General features: G+C 48.1%; 1 protein-coding gene and 1 non-coding gene across 2 annotated transcripts in view; both read left to right on the forward strand.

Annotated features, from left to right (window-relative positions):
* The window catches only part of LOC139060763 (uncharacterized), a 169,446-nt gene that overhangs the window by 19,095 nt on the left and 125,988 nt on the right, over nucleotides 1–24,363 (forward strand). Inside the window, exon 2 of the mRNA XM_070539875.1 lies at nucleotides 22,512–22,604. Coding sequence (XP_070395976.1) covers nucleotides 22,512–22,604 — 93 coding nt within the window. The remainder of the gene's footprint in view (nucleotides 1–22,511; nucleotides 22,605–24,363) is intronic.
* On the forward strand, nucleotides 6,015–6,089 carry TRNAS-GGA (transfer RNA serine (anticodon GGA)). The gene has a single exon. It is a non-coding gene; the product is annotated as a tRNA-Ser (tRNA).

The raw sequence follows: 24,363 nt of genomic DNA on the forward strand, positions 1-24,363 counted from the left end.
CTGAGGCCATCGCTGAATGTGCTCCGCGCGCATGTATCGCCGGTTCGTGCCCTGGCTAAACGCGGCACGCACCTTTGTTGCGCTCGAGACGCCGAAAGAGAACTAAGAAAAAAAATTCAAAGAAGGCTAGCTCTCGGTGGCTGCCGTTTTCACTGCGCGATCAACGCGGCCCGCCTTTAATGGCGGCTTGGGGTGGTCTCGTTGTAGAGCCGAGGAGCAGTTTCTGTCTTGAGAAAATGGAGAACCCAGTCGTTTGTGCGAGCACCACTGAAATGAACCTGAATGGCAACTGAGGGAAGGCCCGGTTTTATTTTTTCTGTCCTCTCTCTCGCTTTCTGAAAGTGGCTGTTCGTGAGAGATCCCTTGCTCCTGTTCTATACTGCGAAGTACAGGCATGTTTCTAGATCGAAATGAAGGAGACCACGACGAGCTGGAAATGGAGCATCTGTTACAATGTTGCGATCCTGATTCAGGGAAACAACATTTGCCTGTGTGCGCCTGGACATGCACTTCGACTTCTCTGACACGACAAGAGAGAGACAGAGAGAGAGAGAGAGAGAGAGAGATGATAAGGGAAAGGCAAGGAGGTTAAAGAGGCTGAGCCTGGTTGGCGACGCTGCACAGGAAAGGGGGAGTGACAGGTGAGACGACAGAGAGAAGCTAACACTATTAACGGACACACAAACAATGAAGCATTCATTGTTTGATTCATCACGAGCACCGGAAAGCGGTCGTACAGGTTGGTGCACCTCAAGAAAGGCACCGGTGCTTTTGTGGTTTTGCACATCTCAGACGCACTATGCCACGTTCCCAGTATCCTCATATTTGTAAAAGGCCTGTCATCTAAGTGCCCCAAAGCTGTCCGAAGGGCAAGCCTCTCATCTTCGCATGTTGGATAGTCACATTGGGGGTTCTTTCATGGTTTCTTTATGCCGCATGTGTCGCCATTGGTACTGTCGACCACTAGAACTATGAATGACGAGGAGTTCGTAAATGAAACTCTTATTTGCAGGCGACATAGTAAGGTTTCTTCCCATCGAGTAAAACCGGGTAAATGCTGAATCCATGGTATATAGGCGCCTGTTGGTGACCAACTCCGGTGTGTTCTTCTTTGCTAGTGCTTGGGCAAGAACCCTGACGGGCCGCGCTGCATCAGTTCTCGACAAAGAAAACAAATTGGCCTGGCGGATTGAAAGACTCACCAATTTTATTTAAGCGCATCATCATTCTTGTGACAGACGTCATTGCCTAGGGCCGCGAGAAGGCATTTTTTAAGAGTTACGTAACTGACGTGTTCATTAGCAAAATAACCGCTAAGCGTAAATAAAAAAAGGCAGGAGGCCCGCCCGTCTGGACTACCATACCGCGTCGCACAGCCTGCTTTATTCGTCGCGATAAAGTCATTAGAGTGCGCGCTTGGGAGTGTAGCGCGTAGGCGCGCTTAGCAGTTTCACCAAATTCTTCCTTATATCTGGCTTTCTCGCTAGCTGCTGTTCACTTTGCGTGTGACCCTGTAAGCACAAACACGTGGGCCACAACCGCGTTGTTCTCCTTTCTTTTTGTATTCGAATTGCGGGTTGGTTGCTTCACGGGGCGCCGTTCTGAGCCTCACCACACCTCACAAAGGCCGCGGCACCCAGCAACACCAGCAGGTCCTGCATGGCGAAGACCAGGAAGCGCTGCTGAGAAGGGTAGCGGCGATGAGACAATGAGATGTTGTCGAGCAGGAATAGAACATCGCAGACAAAGAAACCGCGCGCGCCGACATGCGCTCGTTATATTGGCGCAAACACAAAGAGGGCCGAAAAGAGAGAGAGAGAGTCATTCTCTGCTGTATTCCTCGCAACAGTGCACAAGCATGGCCTGGCAGGAGTCAAATTGGGGCCTCCGTCACACGAACTCGCGCGACACTCTCTTGACACCGGCCGAGCTGCGCACTACGCCTCGCTGCCGCATGCAGAGAGACAAGGGGCGCGGAAGGACTTAAGGAAATTGGCCTTGCACCAGTTCTTTTCTCTAATTATTCCGCTAGACGGCTCCGCTGACAGGCGCGCGTCTTTTGCAGCCTCTTTTTGCCTGCCCCCCTCCCCCCCCCCCGATCTACACTTTTCTTCCCCCCTGCTTCTTCTTGCTCTTCTGGACGACCCACTATCTGAGAGGAGGCGCTCGTTTCCATCTCCTTTGTAGCGTTGCATTTCTGGCAGCGTCGTCTGCCTCGCATAGCTGGCCTCGAGGACGGGACATGCTGCTGTGTTCGCTGGCGCGCATCATTGGCCAACCACAAGAACAACCGGCAAACTTAGGGGTGGTCTGCCCTGTCTTCGAGTATGAAAAACAGGAAATTCGACACATAGACAGAGAGGAAACATTTTTGTTGGTCAAGATTGCACATATTGCAATTGCGGAATTGATGTTCGGTTGTTGCTCAGACATATCCTGTTAAGTAGGATTCCTGAGATCATAGCTCTGACTTTCAATAGATAGGTTTAGATCAGGCAGCGTAAGAGGCCTGCGTGAGGTTCCACATATATTTAGGTATAGCTATGCTATATGGCACACCCTGCTATACTACATGCGGTATATGCATATTATATTGCCACACCATTCTATCAATAAAGTTGTTCATACCAGGTCTTACATCCTTGACTACATTATTCTTCAGAATTTTGTTAATGGTAGCCTACAAACAAATGTCATGAGAAAAAAAAAAACACCGACAGTACATGCCTTTTATTTTAAATCTTCTGAGACTTTAATATTAAATGTGCGCCACAATAACTTAGCTTAAACTTTAAAATCATGTAATTTCATTCGCGCGGCTTTGCACTACCTCCTAGATCGGCCGAGTAAAGAGGTTTCAAACCTACCCGATACGGAAAAGTGGCGGTGAATTCGCTAAAAGAGACGTAAAAGAGACGCTAAAAGAGACAAGTGAACTTGTCCGATGGCCTGATTCAAACAAAGGACCCCTAGCGCTACAGCTCGTTTTTACTCAGTCAGCCTACGTTTGCTTCAATACATACTGCCACTACAGTTACGAGTCTTACACTTCGTGTAATATTGAAACATGTTGCTATCGCATTAATTGCTTCGCCGTATCACGAAACTGCAATTTCCTTTATATTAAATGAGAAATAGAACTAGACATACGAAAGATCATAAAACGAAAGCAAGGAATACATGCACGCTTACAAATGTTAAGGGCAAGTAAAGAACGGTATGCTATTTCGAAATGAAGTAGCCTTAAAACTGCGCTGTTTGTTTTCCGTAATTCGTTCGCACTCGTAGCAAGGTGCATTTGTTGCTGTGAGTGTACATAGTAAACTTTTTTCATTCTCTTGAGAGGATTCTGGAATGCAGGAAAAATAAATATGATGAAATACAACTTTAAAAAGAAACAGATTGAGGTCAAATTTTATTCATTAATCTACAGAGAGTTTGCCATTGGTGAGCAACGAAGGAATCGCTGCAGAATAATGATGTCTAAAACTGAGCATACGGCCTGACTTTGTAGCGACCGCAGTGAAGTAGTGTGAGCGTTGTATTTCCCCAGACGATTATGCAATAACTGATGCAAAAATAAATAAATGTATAATATAAAGATATAAGTTTGAGAGGTAAAGAGGAAGGAGGGGAAAGGCAGGGATGTCGACCAGGCGAGCGCTTGGTTTGCTGCCCTACACGGGGGGTAAGGGAAAAGGGGAATAGAAAGAGGAAAAGAAGGAGAGAGTGAGCAGTGAGTGCACATGGGATGATACACAGCGACACCATAAACGGTCTCTTAAACCGCTGCACTTCAAGTAGCGTACTAGTGCACGAATCGCTTTTTGTGTCAGTGACGGGTGTGGCCACGGTCCGAGTATCTTCGACTCAGAAAGCGGTCTCGAATCCAGTCGGCCTAAAGTCCTGAGAGACAGGTGTTGTACGTCGTAGCGAGGGCAGGCACACAATAGGTGCTCGACGGTTTCCTCGCACCCACAGGAGTCACACATCGAGCTCTCGGCCATTGCCAAACGATAGGAGTATGCGTTCGTGAACGCCACTCCCAGCCTCAAGCGACACAACAAGGTTGTTTCGCCTAGGGAAAGGCTAGATAGCAGTGTTGTAGCCGTAGCAAGGGGTCCAGCTTATGCAATCGGCAATTGAAGGCACTTGAACTCCAGAAAGCTTGCGACTTTTTGCGTGCAAGCAGGCGAAGTTCTCTGGCAGCGTACGACCTCGCCAAAGGTATTGAACGCGTCTGCTTCGTGGGCAGACCGTGTAGCCCTTCCAGCAGAGTCGTTGCCGACAATGCGACAGTGAGTAGGAATCCATTAAAAGGTGGTGTTGTGCTCTGTTTCCAGAGCATGGTGGTGTAGTTTCCTGATGTCGGATACCATATTCTCGTAAGTTCTGTGGTATAAGGCAGACTTGATACTGTGAAGGGCTGCCTTATAGACACAAAATATGACCCATTTCTGTGCCGGCTCTTCGGTGACGAAGGTCATAGCGGCATGGAGAGCAGCAAGTTCTGCCGACGTAGATGTAGCCAGGTGTGACAATTTGAATTTAACTGCAACCTCCTTAGTTGAAATTACTGAAATACGAGCGAGCTGTGATTAACACACGAACTCAATACGCAGCCTTATTTTGCATGGGCAACAAAAACTATACCAAGGGAACCAACGGCAAACCAAGATTTTCTGATACAACATACACACCTTCAACAAGTAGTTCTTGCAATGGCTGATTATTTTCAAAAAGTTGAACGCCACATTGTTTGCCACCTCATTTTAATGAAACAAGCGCTGTCATTTTTGCCGGCTCAGCTCCTTGCTGCCTCATAACGGCGCCATGACATGGACGTTCCGCGTGTACACCTGTGCACATTATATAGAACATGCGCGTACAGGCCAAAGACATGCCGTACGTCCGGACATTCCAACAGCCTCATGCGGTGCGTAGCGCATACCAAACGCAGCTTTCCTTCTTCCTTTCTTTTTTCTCTTTCTTTCTTTCTTTAGTTTGCAGTGACAGTTGTGAAGGGTACAGCTTTTGTGGTATCTGTCGCAGCTATCACCAGAAGTTACCATCATCATGTTTCTATGGTAGAATAAGCCATCGGAAACTATAATGTCCTCATCCAGGTTTAGAGCTTGGGTTCGCGAAACGTGAACCATCATCGCTGTCGCAGTCGGACAGTTGTCGTTCGTTCAGATGGCATTTCACGCTTTCCCTTGCGTGGCCCGCCGCATTTTTTAAAACGCATTTTCACCATTTAAGTCGGGAAACATTCGAGAGAAGAGCGAGCTGCATTGACTGATACGCGGAGTTGAAAACTCTCAGCAATGCGGATGGGAACGCTTTCCTTCAGTTTTCTTTTTTTTTCTTCTGATAACAGAGTGTTTCGCTTTCAAGCTTCCCTTATATTCTTCAAGCAGCATAGATGCTGCCGACTCAAGCAGGTTGTAGAGGTCGCATTACTACAGCAAGAGATGAAATCGTTTCGATACTTGAAGCTCCATACCGGCTCAGAGCCAAACACGGCGTCCAGAGCGCTGCGCGTTATCGGCCCGGCGTCCGGGAAAGCCTTTGTCGTGTTGTCCCGCCTGTCCCAGAAGCGGTCTATTTATTTTTCGACGCTTTATTATGAAAGGAGCAACACCAAAACATTTTATCATCACGTGGGAGTGTGCAGAACAAGGAGGAGAACACGAAACAAATGTTACATGGAACGAATGGAAGGCGCTGCTGTCTAGCCCGGCCCTGGAAGATCAGCTACGACCGATCCAACGAGCTGAGCGGTTGACCAGGGCTGATCGGTAGCAATGCTTTAATGATGGTTCGGATGCTTGTTTTGAGCTTATCCTTTATGGAATCCTTTGTAGCAATTACTACGAACAGGTGGATGTCTCATTTTCCCTTTAGTCATTACTTCTCTCCACCTTGCGGGTTTCCGCAGAACTACTATGTCAAACTCTTGCCTTTGCTTCGTGTTGTCGACAAATTCGACTTCGCCCTACCATCTGCTAGCCGCCTGGTTAGCTCAGATGGTAGAGCGGCTGCCCCGGAAAGGCGGTGGTCCCGGGTTCGAGTCCCGGACCAGGACGGATTTTTCTTCAACTTGAGGCTTTTCTTTCGAGGAACCCGTATGGGTTTCCTTTGTAGCAATTACTACGAACAGGTGGATGTCTCATTTTCCCTTTATTCATTACTTCTCTCCACCTTGCGGGTTTTCGCAGAACTATGCTGTTATGTGTGTTGTGTGAGTGATTTCAACTAATGTGTGCACTGTTCGCTTCACTTTGCTGAGTGTTTGTAGCCTCTGCTTTAAGGTATGAGCCATTGCATATTTTGCTTGATTATGGTAGTACGAGCCATTGCTGATGATGACAGATGCTTTTGTGATCTTGTTCTTTATTCAAAAGTATGATGCTCTGTATGTTGTATGCGTGATTAGAATGTATGCACTGTTTGCTGCACTTTTCTGAGTGCTTGTAGCCTCTGCATTACGAGGGGGATGAGCCATTGCATTTTTTGCTTACTTAGGGGGATATGAGCCATTGCTGCTGCTGATAACTTTTTGTTCACGTTCGGACGCGGAAAATGCCGACCACCGAGAGGCTAGCAGCTTCGCTGTAAAAATAAATAACAAGAACGTTTTAAGTTTGACAAACGTCCCCAGTCTTGCGAATAAAATCAACCAGATCAGTCACAGCGTAAGTCATTCTCATCATCATACCTGCCTCATGCAGGAGAAGCGCCTTTCGCCGTGGGCCACAATGCGAACGCAATCGTCTCTACGTTATGTTTGCAAACACTGCTCTGACTCACTTCTCCTAATACCACCACACACACCAACAACCGCCAGCTGCGCGGGTGGAAACAATTTATTGCAGGTGTTCTACCTCATTCGGCTCACACACATATGTGCTCTGCTCTTGTTCTAGCTGTTCTGTTTTTCAATAACACGCGTGCGTTTTTTTGCCTGGCGACGTGCGGCGGCGTCCTAACCGGTATGCGCGTACTGGCACAACTGTTCCCGGACGCCCTCGCTTGCTAGGGGAGTGACACTCTTTGTCGTGCGCCCCAGAGTGTACTGAGCTTTTGCTGACTGTAGGCCAAGGAACGTGAGTGCTTATTGACTTTCGTAATTAATTTTGGTACGGCTAGCGCTGCGAACACTTAAACACTTAAGAGATCTATCTATCTATCTATCTATCTATCTATCTATCTATCTATCTATCTATCTATCTATCTATCTATCTATCTATCTATCTATCTATCTATCTATCTATCTATCTATCTATCTATCTATCTATCTATCTATCTATCTATCTATCTATCTATCTATCTATCTATCTATCTATCTATCTATCTATCTATCTATCTATCTATCTATCTATCTATCTATCTATCTATTCTAATCTAGCGTGATCAGCTCTGTGTGTTAAAAAAACTAAATTATGGGGCTTTACGTGCACTAAAACCACTCTCTGACTGTGAGGCACCCCGTAATGGGGGACTCCGTAAATTTTGACCACCTGGGGTTCTTTAACGTGCGCCTAAGTCTAAGTACCATGGGTGTTTTCGCATTTCGCCCCCATTGAAATACGGCCGCCGTAGCTGGGATTCGATCCTGCGACCTCGTGCTTAGCAGCCCAACACCATAGCCACTAAGCAACCACGGCGGGTAGCTCTGTCTGTACCTGTCTGTCGTTTACCATTAACTAACGAGGCAGCTCACGCGCCTTCGTCAGATTAATCTCCGAAGTGAATGAAGCTGCCGTGTAGCGAGATGTCTGCGAATGTCCGTCGCAGCTATTATGACACCTCCACTATAAGCGCTGCCATCTGCGTTGTGCATTGAGAACGAACGGTCGTGAATCACGGCCTAACGGCGTTCCATCCTCTTCTCGTTACACACGCGCAGCCATTCGCACGCAAATCTCGGCGTTGTTTGCAGGTCCGCGGTCCCTCTTCAATAACGGCCTCTTTTATTCTTTTACCGCTTGGGCGTGGATTTCCCTCCCCGCGCGCACCTGTTGCCGGTGCGCCGACGCTTTCGGAGATGCGGCCGGCCTCCTCTCCACTCGTCGCGCCGAGCTCGCCTGCCGCCGCAAACAGCTGCGCACGCTTTATGACGCGTTGCCGCGGCTGCGTTTATCGCAAAGGCGCAACGCGCGCGAATTCCTTTCGGTCGAGAGCGCGTGCGTGTCCCCTTCGCGGTGTCGCGCATGGCAACAGGGCTTTGGCGAGCGAAAGCGCACACGCGTACTGTGCCTGCTTCGCTGGAATTTATCTGCTCCTTATCACCTGCTCACCTCCAGCCCAAGGCATGCTGCTGTGCATATATATCGTTGTAATGACAGAAATTATGTGTCGCACTTAGCGACAGTCGGAAGCCTCCCTGAACGGGCACAGCGCAGCTATATATACTTTGCGGCAACAAATGCTCATACCAAGGTAACGTTTTCACCTGGCTTATGAGCTCGCCTGCCCTTGCACAAAGGCTTAATCAATCGCTGACTTTATTAGCTTCCGCGTTCCGCTTTATGAATGAATGAATGAATGAATGAATGAATCAATGAATGAATGAATAAATAAATAAATAAATAAATAAATAAATAAATAAATAAATAAATAAATAAATAAATAAATAAATAAATAAATAAATAAATAAACTACTTTCAACTGTTGCTGTATACTTCATGAAGGTTATCTTCAATGACAGGAAGCATTAACAGAAAAATTTCCTAAACAACAAAGATCAGCAAGATAGCGCCGGATGACGTAAACGTGCAGGGAATATTTTTTGGGGAACGTAGCCTCTACGTCTTGTCCCGAGGCAGCAGCTCGTCACACGAGCGCATGCAGTGCAGACGCTCGTGCGACGAGCCGCGTCGCACGTCGAGCATTCTTCGAGCGGAGTAAGCACTTGCAGTCACTTACATGCCGCGCGTGATTTCTGCGGGTAAACGAAAGAATACGGTGTTTTCATTTCGCTTGTGCTTTGTTTCAATTCGATTCTGGAGACAATGGAGTGCATTTGAACTACCAAGCAGCCAGCCTTTTGAATGCGGAGTTGACTACTAGAGACCCACTTGTCAAGCACGTTGACAGAATTTATTTATTTATTTATTTATTTATTTATTTATTTATTTATTTATTTATTTACCACAAGGACATAAAGATACGTTAGATCGTGTGGAGATAGGACCGGCTATTCGTTATCTACTAAATGTAAAGATTTAAGGATGACGCGCCGCGATGGCTGAGCGGCTACGGTGTGTGTTTCTAAGCACGAGGTTGCGGGATCGAATCCTGGCCGCGGCGACCGCATTTCGATGGGGGGCGAAGCGCAAAAACGTCCGTGTCCCGTGCATTGGGGTCACGGTAAAGATCCCCAGATGATCAACATCAATCCGGAGTCCCCCACTACGGCGTGCCTCATAACCAAATCGTGGTTCTGGCGCGTAAAATCGGAGAATTCAATTAAAGGAATTAAGGATGACGTCATTGTAGCATGCAATTGTAAAGCACACGAGAAAAAAGAATACATCATGATCTTACATGATATACGCGATTCCACAGCAAGGTGTAACCAATGGGTGCATATTTTTAATTTGTACATGTTGCGCCCTACTCAGCGTGGATGCTTGGGCTTGTTGGTGATTCATTGGAACAAGGACACAGCGCAGAAAAAGACAAGGACACGGGAGAGCGACATGCACACAGCGCTACTCTACTACTCTACCCTACTCTTACTTCTCGTGTAATTGTAATCGAAGACGATGTCCGTCCAATAAAGAGAGCGGGTGTTGTGCGCCTTACAAGAGTGCGTTGAGTGCGTTGACACTCAATTAAACCTTAGTTCCTAAATACCTGGTAAAACTTAAGTTACATTTGTTCAGTACATCAAATGCTGTAAGAAGTTAGTGAGAACATCCGGTTAGTGTATATCCAAAGTGCAAGCATTGCTGGAGTGTAATCGCGTGCTTTTTTCTTGCTTTTTCATCTGCATTTCCCTCCTTAATTACCCGTACTACAGCTACAGCATTGGGCGGTAAATTGGTTGTTACCTTCAGCGATTAACCTCTCACCCTTCGGGAATCACGCGGTAAAATCAGCTTAATTGTTAGTCAGCCAGTATCATCATTTCACGGAAGTTAATGACAGCAAATACTCGAAGACCTGCCCCTGGGCCTTATTAAATATTATTGCTGGTAAAAACAAAATGGGCTCAGGATGCCAAATTGACGAATAAGGGAGCGATTTACTATAGGACAATACGCTTGTTACCGCGATACCGTTGAGTGACCAGTATGCGCGTACTTGTTCCAAAGAAGAGACCATCATAGTCGGAGCCAGCACGCCGTGTGCAAGGTTGCTATAGTCAACACCCTGAAATACTTCATCGTCCGGAATCATCGCGGCCTCTACGAGCGATGCGTTAGTGTCGTGAACCAAATTCTGCGGGAGATCGCCGCAGCGACAGTGTTGCACATAGACACTACCGGCGCTGAAGAAGCGGTCACCGCGTTGCCATTGGCACGAACCGTGTCGAAGATCAGGTCATACTGCTCACCGACTCACAAACGGCTTGCAGAAGTTAAGCTAGAGGTAAAGAAATTAAATTGTGGGCTTTTACGTGTCGAAACCGTGACCTGATCATGAAGCGCGCCGTAGTGGTGGACTACGGATTAATTTTGACCACTTGTAGTTCGTTGACGTCCACCTAAATCGAAGTACACGGGTGTTTTTGCATTTCACCCCCATCGAACTGCGGCCGCCGTGACCGGAATTTGATCCCTCGACCTCGTGCTTCGCCGCGGAGCACCAAAGCCTTACTGAGCAAACACGGCGGGTTAAGCTAGAAGTAGAATCTCACATGCAATCAGGGCGTAGACGAGCCGTGTGTAAAAAATACTGAATGATATCTATAGCGGTTCCACAGCCACCATAGTCCTCGATAAAGAAAGCAACAAAATCCTAATAAAGAAAGGCGTGAGGCAGGGAGATACGATCTCTCGAATGCTATTCACAGCGTGTTTACAGGAGGTATCCAGAGACCTGGATTGCGAAGAATTGGGGTAAGAGTTAATGGAGAATACCTTAGTAACTTGCGATTCGCTGATGATATTGCCTTGCTTAGTAACTCAGGGGACCGATTGCAATGCATGCTCACTGACCTGGAGAGACAAAGCAGAAGGGTGGGTCTAAAAATTAACCTGCAAAAAAGTAAAGTAATGTTTAGCAGTCTCAGAAGAGAACAGCAGTTTACGATAGGTAGCGAGGCATTGGAAGTGGTAAGGGAATGCATCTACATAGGGCAGGTAGTGACAGTGGATCCGGATCTTGAGACTGAAATAATCAGAAGGATAAGAATGGCCTGGGGTGCGTTTGGCAGGCATTCTCAGATCACGAACAGCAGGTTGCCATTATCCCTTAAGAGAAAAGTGTATAACAGCTGCGTCTTACCAGTACTCACCTACGGGGCAGAAACCTGGAGGCTTACGAAAAGGGTTCTACTTAACTTGAGGATGACGCAACGAGCTATGGAAATAAGAATGATGGGTGTAACGTTAAGGAATAAGAAAATAGCAGATTGGGTGTGGGAACAAACGCGAGTTAATGACATCCTAGTTGAAATCAAGAAAAAGAAATAGGCATAGGCAGGACATGTAATGAGTAGGGAAGATAACCGATGGTCATTAAGGGTTACGGACTGGATTCCAAGGGAAGGGAAGCGTAGCAGGGGGCGGCAGAAAGTTAAGTGGGCGGATGAGATGAATAAGTTTGCAGGGACAACATGGCCACAATTAGCACATGACCGGGGTAGTCGGAGAAGTATTGGAGAGGCCTTTGTCCTGCACTGGGAGTAACCAGGCTGCTGCTGCTGCTGCTGATGATGATGATGAGAATCTCACAGAATCTTCTATCCAATGAAAGTCTACCCTGCAGAAAACGACTATATACGATCATCTGGACTCCGGTCACGAAACTCTCTCTGGGAATCTGAAGGACCGTGTATCCGCTCGAGCGCCCGTCCACCCTTGGCACTCAGCGTGGCCATTAGGAAGGGGAGGAACTAGAACCCATTCTCATACAATTATTTGTATATATATTTGTCCATCTTGCCAATCACATGAGCCTCGCATCAAAGACGACTAGTGATCGCCGATCGGCGGTCTCGTGCTAAATTTGTCGTCCCTCGTCAGATAACTGAAGCAGAAATGGGCTCGGTGAGTCCTCAAGAAGGGAACCGCCTGGGAACGCCAAAAACTTACGGCTGTCCTTCTGCCGCGGAATGTCCGTGCCGACGGGACATGCTGGCCTATCGCCGCCCCCTACTTTGCACGCAACGCACGCAGGTGCGTAGCCACGTCTTCGAGCACCTTGAGCTCTGTACTTTATTGCCGAAGCACGCGGTGAGCAATCTCCTCCTCCAACTCGAAGACGAAGCGATGACCCTCGATAGAGGAAAGGAGCGTACAAGATCGGAGCTGTTGAATGCTACTCGTGGACACGTTGTGCACAGCTGTGAGCTCAGCACGCTCGTATGTAAGCGCATCCCTCTATATAGTAACGTGAACCAGCTCCGCACGTACGCGGTGTACACCGCGGAAGCGAACGTTCCGCTTGCACCCTGCAGGACTACAGCAGCTCGTTGGCGCTAATGTAATGCCGTGCACGAAGCATTTCTTCCGCGACTATCCATTCCAAATTCAGGAAGGAGGTGGACCGCGCGCTTCGCTTCCAAGGCTCACCGGGGGCGGCTGATGCCTAATGCATAAAGCGCGCGAGGTAGCTTGTGTCTTTCTCGCCGCCGTACACATGCAGCCGGATTATTTCTCGCGGCGGAAAGCGAGCGACGATCGCAACGCGGCACGGCGGTCATGTCAGACCGCAGAGCGAGCCATTCCCACGCGCACCGACGGGCTCGCAGACGGTGTCGTCGTCTTCGGTGCGCAGCGAAGGAAATGCCTTCTCGGGTTCGCAGTGCAGGCATGCGCGATGCGCCAAGAACGCGACGGGGCTGCCTCCCTGTTGGTGACGCCGGTGGGCCGTAGCGTGTAGCGCCGAGGCGATGCCGACTGAGATGTTCTTCGCATCTGCCTAACCTGGCGACGACCCGTGCATTCAAATGGGGCCCCAGCGCCGCGGAATACAATGGGCCAGACAACCGGAGGCGGGCAACTTACACCTCGCACGGAAACCCCGCAGCACGTGGCACCTCTCCTTCCCGCCGCCTATGGACTCGGTCGACGTTCCGATTCGCACGCAGTGTTGTGAACGCTAAGCGAAAGGTCGCAGTGCCGTATTTTCGCACCGCATACATGTGCCGTGTGTGTTAGTGCCACTGTTTCCAAATTCTGTTAAATATGGGAATTCAAGACGAAACGAAAATTTTCGCTGGCTGATTCGTGTAAGCTCAGCGTACCTAAAGAACCTGGCAATAATCGCTAATATTATAATGAAATATACTGATAAACTTAGTTCACATATTGAGACTGTAGAAATAAATCTTGTCAGTGTAATAGGCATGTTCGCTTACTAGGAAAGCCACGAAAACGTTATTGCAGTACCTCAAGTGGACAGGTCTTAATGAGTGTTTACAGACTCGGTGCGCACCTTCAAATATGCGCGAAACTGTGCTCTCTCTCTCTCTCTCTCTCTCTTCGTCCCTATGTCCCCTTCCCCCAGTGCAGGTAGAAAACCGGACTTGCGTCTGGTCAACCTCCCTGCCTTTCCTCTCTTCTGTTTCTGTCTAAGACTAGCACCAGCTCCGCTACCATGGAGACTATGGCATAATTTATTGGCATCCGACGTAGCTTTGTCACACAGTGCTTGGAAGGTGCTTTGTGGCACAACGGCGTGTGGAGCCCGGATACATCTTGTCGCTATTTCAGGGAGAAATATTTAAAAACTGGTGCTATTCAGTGGGCATACAAGCCACATATGCTGCATAATGCGGTCCCAACCCAGCGCTCCTTGAAGCATTTTACTGGCGTCGAAATTTGAATTGAAAGTGTACTTCCTTGCCTCCAAATAATATCGCTATAGCATGCTGTCTTGTCACCTTCCTTTCCTGAGACGACAGTCGCAATTTGAAACGCCATTTGCTGTGTTCGTAAAAGTCATCGTTGTTATTGTGTCGTCGGGCCAACTACTCAGTTTCAACCTCGCAATATGGCGGAGAACAAAGAGACTTCGCTCTGTCGTTGGCATTCGAACTCAGGTCAACTTCGCACTGTTTAACTTACGTTATAACTTGTATATTACCTTGTGCTATTGTTTGCGGTGCCCATATAATGGTATGTGAAGCATGGGGGCATGTTTCTTGTACCACTGCAATTTGTTGCCATGCTGCCCAGCTGTTAACATATTTTCTCTTGTATTTATTTTCTGCAGACCTGTCACAGTTTTTGATTTATAGTTGTCTTCCTTGCATATTTAGTACCGCTTCCAATTATTTTAGGTGTGCTTTTTGTCTTTCTTGTGACTATACGCATTTATGGTAGGAGGCACGTACAGGCACAGCCAAGCCATTTTTGCGCGGCTTTCTGTCTATGCTCCTGACACATGCACCCACAATGTCAACTAAAATTTGGTTTTATGTCCCTTCGACCACGTGTGATTCGGAGTTGGAGACGCAAACCACTTGCGTGACACAGATGACGTCTGTGCATGTATTTGGGAGGCCACAACAGGCAACCCTTACAAGAATTAAACATGACGTTCAGTTTCCTCTCAACAGAAACTCTACAAGCAGTAATGAACAATCAGTAAAAAGGCCATGGAATTCTTATTACAATTTTTGTAAGGAAATTGTACAGCGGACGAAGACATTGTCCTATATACGTCGCAACGACGTTGTTGAGATGAAGGTGGCCGGTGTCAGCTTTCGAATCGCTCAAGTCTTCTGATTGTGTGTCTGTGCGCGTGCATGTGTGTATGCGCGTGTATACGTGCGTGCGTGCGTGCGTGCGTGCGTGTGTTCTTTATTTTTTTTTTTTTGCTTATGTAACTTTATGTAAATACTACCCCTGCGGTTTTCCAAGCGTGATTCACTAAGAAAAGTCCGCAAACGTCGAGTAATTCAGTAACAAGCTTTGTTTATGAGTTCGCTAGTGTTTCTGAACCTGTTGAGCTTGGAAAAGCCGACACTGCCCATATGATGCCATAAAACAAACTGCACGAACGTAAACGGCAAAAATAAGAGGAAAATAAACGTCACCGTGACGTCGTCCCCAGGCGATGAGGAGAGTGCCGTTAGGGTACGCGCACCATCGTTGACTTTCTGCGCCGCTCCTTTCTGTTTTTGCGTGTCGTGTCTTACATTGGGGATAGTACGTGTTTACCTTCGCAGCTGCCGCTATCGCGCTGTAATACCTACAACTGGTATCGCGTCAAGCGCCTGGCTTCCAAAACCCGAAACTTACGCATGTAAGCGGATATGTGCTGTGGTAAAAAAAAATACGGCGGGCGTTCAGATTTTATACATGCTTTCAGATGAATGGCAGAAGAACTTTTGCATCTGAAATTTATTGTTTTCAATTTATTATGGAAAAATTTACAACGCCCGAACGTATTTGTTGTTACATGGCGCATTTTGCAGCGTTGTCAACTTACGACCCTCGAAAGCAGACTACGCGCGGACGCGGACTGGGCAATGGAGCTCTGGCTGCAGCTCCTAGGATTAAAATTATGTAACTTTGACACATCTATCGACAGTCCGTCTTAATTCCTGGCCGAAGAGGCGCTCTTATGCCCGGGCTCTTCCCATCGGCTGCCGTGAGCTCGAGCTTTCAATTCTTTTTTTTTTTTTCAACGCGCTGCACCGTTCTGTCGGGACGTTGAGACGAGGCGGAAGGTGTCGTCGCGTGCGATACGCACCTCTGCGGCCGCGACGAGCCACCGACGCGGCGGCTGGATTGCCGCCAGGCGCTCGCCGCACGTGAGTCATCGCGGCCAGCGAGAGCGCGCGTGCCCGCACGCACAAAACAAGCGCACCAACACGCGCCTCGCTCCACGCCCCCTCCTCCGTCGTTGCGACATTCCCGAGCGCCGCCGCCATGGCTGCGCCGTCGTTAAAAGGGCGCGCACGGGTTGGGAGACGGTGTATTAGGCCTGCCGGGCAGCTGTCCCAGCGTTGTGCCTGTGTTATGCGCGGGGAGTCCGCGCGGCGTTCGCTGTTTACAGGCGAGCGTGCAATCTGCGACCAACGCGAATAGTTTACGTTAGTGGCGCGCAGTTAAGCGGGAAACACGCATGCGCATCCCAACAGCCGGACTAGGAATGACGGATGCTCGGGCTCTTGGAACCTGTTGGAAACTGGTTGGAAACTCGTGGAATGCAGTCGTACCATCGGCACAAATTCAATCGCGAACAATTCCGAAACTATTCTAATTGCGTTGTCTCGTTTCCACGTTCACATGCACTTGTAACAGTGGACCGTTTCAGACAGCAAGACGTACACTGGGGACTAGTCCGCGCTTGGAAACAGGCTACAGAGAGTCTCCACGTTGCACTTTCATGTAATTACCCGTAACGGGCGTTCTAATTGGTTATTTCCTGTTCGTGTCTCAAGTTATGCTGATTTTTGGCTGCGCTTTGTGGTACGGCTAGTCGTACAGCAACGACGCACCCAAGAAGTTTTTAACGAGTTTCCCGAGGCTTCCCGGTTTTTATGGTTTTTACGTGCCTCTTTTCTTCAGTGATTAAGGAAAGCTTGGTAACACTGATGGAAGAATGTAATCTCGAGTAGTCTCAAGGCTCTGGCTACGAATGCCGGCTGTTCGCCGACAGGACCGTAGACGCGAGCCTCGAAGGCCATGCAATCAAACAGCGTCATGAAAGATTCATCCGACTGAGCTACGGAATCGCAAAGCAAAAGCACTCGTGTACTTGTGTAGGCGGGGTGTTAGATAACTCCAAATGGTCAGGATTTATGCGGAGCCTTACGTAGCGCAGCCTCCATCATGGCAGGTTTTGAGACAAAACAAACAGATTGTGCATGCAATAAACGGTTGGTAGCCTGCCAGGGATCCCTGTCCTATCTCTCTTTTCATCCTTCTTGTTGAATTTGGTACAGTACATTAATTTTTCTGTCAGATCATCAGCACACTTGGATGAGGACTAAGTATGAGGTATATCCGAAAAAAAAAACGGAATTCTGATGTTCTCCGCATTAAAATCACGATCTGACTATGAAAGATTCCGTGATGGGGTGCTCCGGGTTAATTTTGACCACCCAAGGTTTTTTTAACATCCACCTAAATCCAAGCACCCCAGCGTGTTTGCATTCCACCCACATCGGAATACGGTCGCCGCGGTAGCTCAGCAGCGCGACGCCATAGATCACCTATAAACCACCGCGGCTCATGTACAAACGCTAACGCACCGAGAGGTCCTGGCGGCGCCAAAGAGAGGCGCGTTATGTCCCTGATGTCGCACCGCGTACAGTGACAGGGACCGTAAAATGCCGTACGAGGAAGCGTGGGCTTGCGGGAGACGACGTCAGCCGCCTGAACGCCTTGCAAACGCAGCCGTCGCTGTGTGTACAGACGGGAAGGAAGCTGGCGACCTGCGGACTTGTTTACCCGACTCGGGCGGCGGCGCGCGCGAGGCTTAGAGCCCTGCCTGCCGAGATCTCTTCGGCAACGTGCGCGTGCGTGTGTGCGGCTTGCACTTGTCGCGGGCCGCCCGAGAGTGCTGCTCGCGCATATCGGCGATCCATGGCAGCGTCGGCCGGCGTGCCACCTCGCTTTCCCCCAGCGTTTCCGCGCTGCTTATAGGCGGGATAGCAGACAATGCCAGAAGGTTGCCGCTCCGCGCACAACTTGTCCAAACTGAAATTTGCCTGTCATTGAACAGTCAATTAACAAATTAATTAAGACACAGTAAATTAAGACAACATTAGTTAAGACACCCGAAGCCACGCCCTCTGGCGAGAGTCGAACCCGCGACCTTTGGAGTTAATGAGGGCGAAATTAATTAATACCTAGTTAATGTGGAGTTAATTAAGGCACTGGAACCCACGACCTTTGGTGCGAGAAAACAAGTAATAGGAAGTAAGAACGCATTCGAATGAAAATGTCGAGTAATTTAGTGAATGTTTCGTGAGCGCGCAGGCTTTCGCCTTCGTCCCCTTCAGCGTATGCTAAAGGAACTGTCAACCTCTTTTTTCCGAGGCTGGTGCGACTGACAGTATTTCTACCGGATGGCTAAATTCACATATTGCCTGACTTCTATTTCGACATAACAATATGTCCTACAAAGATGTTAAGGAAAAAGAAGTAGTTTTGGGATATTAGTCGTCCTGAAATATACACTTCGTGGCCGCGACCGTGAATACTGTGTTGCCAACGAAATCGCTTTTTATCTTCGGCCGATGTTCTCCTTTTCTCATGTTTCCTTTAAATCATCCGTGAAATGCCTGGTATTTACTATGCCAATTCGGCAGGTAGGCGCTGGCACGAAATGGACGTGGCGCCAAGCGTCAATGCAAGCCACGCGTGGAAGGGTCACCCTATAAGGGCGCGTGGCTTCAACATCGCCATCCGTGTCTCCAAAACGCGTTCAAGTGACGTTCATGGCGCCTGGATAGGAATGCGATGTTACATACCTTGCATTCTTCACTCAAAACAGCATAAAAACCATTTTGCTCCTTCTGATCACCTGTTCGAATGAAATTCTGCAGAAAGATCACATTTTATGTTCCGGGTCATTTAATGTAATAATTTAAACAGTTAATTGGAAAGAAAACCACCAAGTTGCCTTGGTTTATGGCGAAAGCAAAGCCCTACCGAGACGGCGTTAGCATAAACTTGTTTCGCCGCCTTCCGAGACGGCCGCTTCGGAAAGCAGCCATTCTGGTAGTGCTGCTGCGTGTTCCAGAGAAGCGGGAAACATGCGGCAGCCCGCCCGGAACGGCTTTGGCAGCTGCCAATAGGTGGCGAAACAAGTTTATGCTAGCACTGGCTTGGTAGCAGCTCTATTCGCATTTTTTTTTTGCTTGCGAACTACCCAAGTAACTGTTCCAACCATCATAGTGAACAATCCGCAACATAATATTCACCCCTCTGCAAAATATTAATAAGTGGAGTTTAGCGGTAACAGCAACATTATTTTCTCTGATTGTAGGAGAAAAAAATACCCGACGATTAGGATACTACCTAATGCGAAATTTGAGCGCGTCTGTATAACTGTTTACATTTGGCGCGGACAATCTATCTCGTGCGGTACGTTGCAAATGGAGCGAAGTTTGGCGAAACTGCATCGCTAATCTGGATATCGCGAGAGCCAGCGCGTGGCTGACGCGGGGGCGCGGTTCACAGCAGCCGCCGCCGACAGACCACGCAGACGACGCGCGTTACTCTGGCGCCATCCCGTAGCCATTGTCGCCACACTACGCTTTTCTTCTCACGCTTTCGCCATAGCCTCCCCCACTTTCCGCCTCATGGTGCCGCTACAGCCTCCTCCTCCGCTTTCCTCCTCGCGTATTTCGTCCCCCGCTTCGCTCCGCGTTCGCTTTCATCTTTCGCTGTGCGCGTTCGCTCGGTTACGCCGAGGTACGACGCCGAGGCACGCCGACGCTCGTTGCAGGAACGGGCGCCTAAGAGCTGCGCTCTAAAACGTGTGTTCCTGTATGAGCAGGTTCAAATTCAAATTCTTTATTTATCCATGAAAACACAATAAAAGTGTGTCCAGAAGTGTTTGGACCCGTAGCCGTAGGCTAGTTATGGCTCCAAAAAGTGAAATTCTATAATGCAGACACTTCGTCACTTGCACAATAAAAACTTGGAAATGAGGAGAGGGGGATATATACATAATACAAATGACAAAAAGAAAACGTAACAAGAAACAGTTGCTTCAATTCGAAAACATCGTGCATGTTATATTACAATAATAAATGAGATGCAAAGAGCAATGATGTGATGAGAAGATGAGAGCAAAGAGCAAAGATGATGTAAGAGCAAAGATGCAAAGATGTCTTTTAACATGTTTAATGCATGCGCTGAAATAATTTTTTAGCTGTAAGCGGAAAATTTTGAGCGTATTTTATTTCTTGTGGAAGAGTGTTCCATATCTGAACACCAATGAAAGCGAGCCGTCGTTCTCCATAAACGTTGTGCGTTGGAGGTAGATTAAAGTTGCCTAATAATACATTTCTGGTAGTACGCGATGATGTATGGAAGAGGGACAATCGGTTAACAGTCCACGCCACTCAAGAGTAGCGTGAGAACCTGTGAGATCGTTTGCGGCAACAGCCTCAGCATAGAGTTGGTTTCATAGTAGAAAAGCAAGCATTGCATCACCCACGACGCTCACGACTGCCGACCACTGTACACCCTCACCCCGCTCCCCACCGCCGTTCCCCGCTATGGCCACATTGTTGATGCGTTCACTTCATTTCTCCGGTTGAGAGACGGATAACGAGCGTCCTTAAATCTGCAGTTTAAATAAACACCTTTTGGGTGTTTATTTGTACCACAACAATTCGTCATGTGCCTTGCCTGCGTTTCCTTTCTGGAAAACTTGGCGCTCGCTACTTTCTTGTCGAGAATGCTGTGTCACGCTGATAACACGCAAGCCGTTCGTTACTGGAAGTACCGGGCTCGCAGCGTTAAAGAAAGGAAATGCGGTCAAGACAGATAACGATTATTGTTGTGGAATAAGTCCCGAACGGTGTAAATTTCTTGAAGAGCGTAGGCACCCTTCACTCTAAGAACAGTTTACACCCTTTGGCTTGCCCCTTCTGCCGCACAAAAATAATCGTCATCTGCCTTGATGCGTTTCATTTCTTTATCGCTGCAAGCCCGGAACTTTCCAGTGACGAACGGCACGCGCGTTATCAGAAGAGGCACTCCAAAAGGTGTAAACTGTTCTATGCTGATAACGCGCGTGCCGTTCGTTACTGGAAAGTTCCGGGCTCGCAGCGATAAAGAAAGGAAACGCATCAAGGCAGATGACGATTATTTTTGTGTGGCAGAAGGGGCAAGCCAAAGGGTGTAAACTGTTCTTAGAGTGTTGTTGTAGGTTCCACCAAAAAGTACTTTATAAAATGGGTGCTAATTTACACCCTTAAGGTGTCGTCTCTGCGATAAGCCTATTTGCACCCTCTTGGGTGTAAAATCTCTCACTGTCTAGGTGCGCGTCGGCGATCGGGTTCTTCCTCATCCTGTCTCGCCGCCGCCGCGTCAGTTTGTTTAAGAAAGGGCTGCGCACACTGGTTATCGCTGTGGAAGTGATGCGCACATTGCGCCGAGGGTTGCTTCTGTAAACACCATCCGGCTGAGGCAGCCCGGTACGAGCTGGCTTCCGTCAGGACCCTGGTGGCCAAACACTGAAATTTGTTATTGATTCGTTTATTATGGCGGTGTGCTGCGCTAACTGTGCGGGCAACGATGAATTTTCTGCTCAGCACAGGACTCTACTCAACACTGTGATTGCTAAGTATGGCGATGCTGTGTTGACGACCAGCATCCATTGCACTGCTATTATTCTTGCCATTGTCATGTTCCGTCCCCGTGTGCAGAGTAGCCGACCTTTCCATAAATGAACGGCTTCTCTTGTTTATTAAACTGACCGACAGTCCGGTATACTATAACAGCTACACATGTCTGCAGTACAGCGATGCATTCGATGGTAAAATAAATCTTAAGCAAGCGCCGATTATAAAGGCACTGCAGGAAGCCCGGAAGGAACGTCAAGTACGGTGCAGACAAAGCGTTCAGATACGCCGTCGTCGGGAGTGGCAAGACCGGTACTTAGGCTTCCTGCTGATGGCGTGTACCGATCATTTCGATATTGGTTCATCTCTACGTTTTCTTGTGTACGCGTGCGTGTGTTGTTCGTGCAAACTAGGTGGGCGTATACTTACAAAGGCGTTGTGAAAGTCAAATGAAGCTCAGTTTTAACTAGAGTTTTTGACTGGCTCAGTCTCAGAAGACTCGTTTAAGAACTTTCCTCCAATGCGGCACTTGGAGGACGTTTCCGCCAGGGTGGCCGAGCGACGGCCCGTCGCCCCGCAGGTTATCTGCCTATACAGCGTTCAACGAGCCTTTTCCGCACTTATGCTGATCGCAACACATTCCTGCCGGCAACAGAAATAAATAAATAAATAAATAAATAAATAAATAAATAAATAAATAAATAAATAAATAAATAAATAAATAAATTAACGTTTCATTCATGCGGATAGAATCTTCAGCAGCAAATTAGTCCGGCCCTCCAAGACAATCCTGGTGCCTCATACTGTCGCTCGACAAATATAATTGCTCTCGTAACGCCGAGCCTGCGGCGAATGAGAGAACGAGGATAGCTGCAGGTCTTGAAAACAGGTCGGTTACTGCAATGAAGACGTACTTTAAGCGATGTAATTGTGCGCCGCTAACTAAATCCTGACAATACCGCTGGCTTCGCAAATTGTGCTGTTTTACTCCGATTCCACGTAATTAAAGTGTATGGGGCAGTGTTTCCTGCTCGTTTCTTAATTGACACCGGTGGCTTTTTTTCTCGCGCAGAGTGTCGTTCGGCAGCCTCAAGGGCTCCATGGTGGAGACGCTCGTGTACCAGGACCAAGGACCCGCCCATGAACTGGCACCACTTCTCAATGGGTGAGCGGGTTCTCCATCGAGGTTGACACGGTTGCCGCGCATCCGTGAGGTAAAATAACGAAATAATCAGGTTCGCCGATAAGCTGTTGCAACCTTTAGCCAGCAAGAAACACAAGAGGGAAAAGGAACGGGGCTCATATAAAAAGCTGCAGCGTTTAAGCTCCGGTTAAAGGAGCACTGTGAGACATGTATTAGATTTCATAGAAAGTCTAGCACGTGTCTTTCGCACGTAAAACGTAGGAATTGAGCAGATATTAAGGTTGAGGACCAAGTTATCTTAAATTGACGTTAAGGTTGATCTGGATATGGCGGACCTGGCGTCATCGACATAATCGGGGCATCGTAATACAGAGCATGAGTTGCTGATATCGTGTAATAGCAATAAGTTTAGGTATGGTGATGTTGTTTAATAATAATAATAACGAGAGCGTTACGCGCGTTTCTTGTGACTCTGCTGTCGTGCTGCAGCAGCGGCAGCAATCGCAAGAATGGAGAAAGCTAGCGTATCATGACTCACGGCATCACGATGCTTTTATCGCCTGTGTAACTAAACAGACACAGGTTCCTAGAAAGAAGTAGTACTGTAACTTATTTATAGAGTGAGAGCGTTTCTTTTGTATTTAGAGGGTTCGAAATTAAAGAAAAAAGAATGAAAGGTTGACAAGCCGATAATGTCATGTCACGTCAGCACTACTTCAAGCCAGGTGATAAGCGTCTAAGTAAAGTAAGCCATGGTGAAGTATACATGTAGCTGTATCGGAATCGGCGGGTACGCGCTTTGGAGAATGTCGTCTGAGGCGGAGCGGAATCGGAAGAAGGTAACTGACTGATTGATCACTGATACCGTTGGTGACACTATTGTATAAACTCACTTTGTATGATAGCCTTATTACTTAGAGATAGAAAGAGAGTGAGCGTCCAGTAGCATTCAGTGTGCATATGGGCTCGGTTAACCTCTCCTGTCATTCAAATATTTCTCTCTGTTGACATTAGTCATCCAAATATGTAAAGCCGTAAGTCCACAGAGTCAAGGTTTTTCATAGGAAGTATTATGGGCTGCGTATATAGACCGTTGAAAGCAATGTCTTGTGGGAGAGAGTTCGTGGGAAGCAAGCACGCGAGTGACACACAATCCGCGTCACAGGGAAAAAAGAAAAGAAAAACGTAACACAGGGTCAAAAGGGAAAGCTAGTTGAACGGTCATATTGCTTTTGGAAATGTTTGAGCAACCTGGCAAAGCGCAGTGCTTGCGGATGGAACACGTACGCCGGGAGAAAACATGCGCAGGAATTTTCGCGGCCAGCAGTGCGGGCCTAGTTTCACGCAGAATGTTTCCTGATCCAAAGGATCCGTCCATCACGTGCTTCCATCAGTGCGCGCGTTTGAAATGCGGGCGCGCGACACCGAGCGTGACGAATGACACGGTTTGTGTTATACTCGCCGACGCGTGAGCAGCTGCTCGGCCATGTGTGCGGCCATTGCGCGCCCGGCGAGATGACCACGAGAATGGCGGGAAAACCGTCAAGGTTACCTGCACAGAGATATGCTCGAAGGAGGCCGATTTTCTGGAGCCAGGAACGCGTCGTTGCTCGCGTTTTCTTCTGTTTAGGAGGCACAGTGTAACGCGCTCTTGCAGTGACACTGCCCCCATGTCTGTGCTTGTAGCTTACAGCGAATAACTCATTACAGCGCGTTACCTGTGTCCGTTAGTCCGTGTCCGCTTCTCTTATATACGTTCTAGTGCTGGGCATGATTGGCC

The sequence above is a fragment of the Dermacentor albipictus genome, chromosome 6 (genome assembly GCF_038994185.2).
Source record: "Dermacentor albipictus isolate Rhodes 1998 colony chromosome 6, USDA_Dalb.pri_finalv2, whole genome shotgun sequence".
NCBI classification, from domain to species: Eukaryota; Metazoa; Arthropoda; class Arachnida; order Ixodida; family Ixodidae; genus Dermacentor; species Dermacentor albipictus.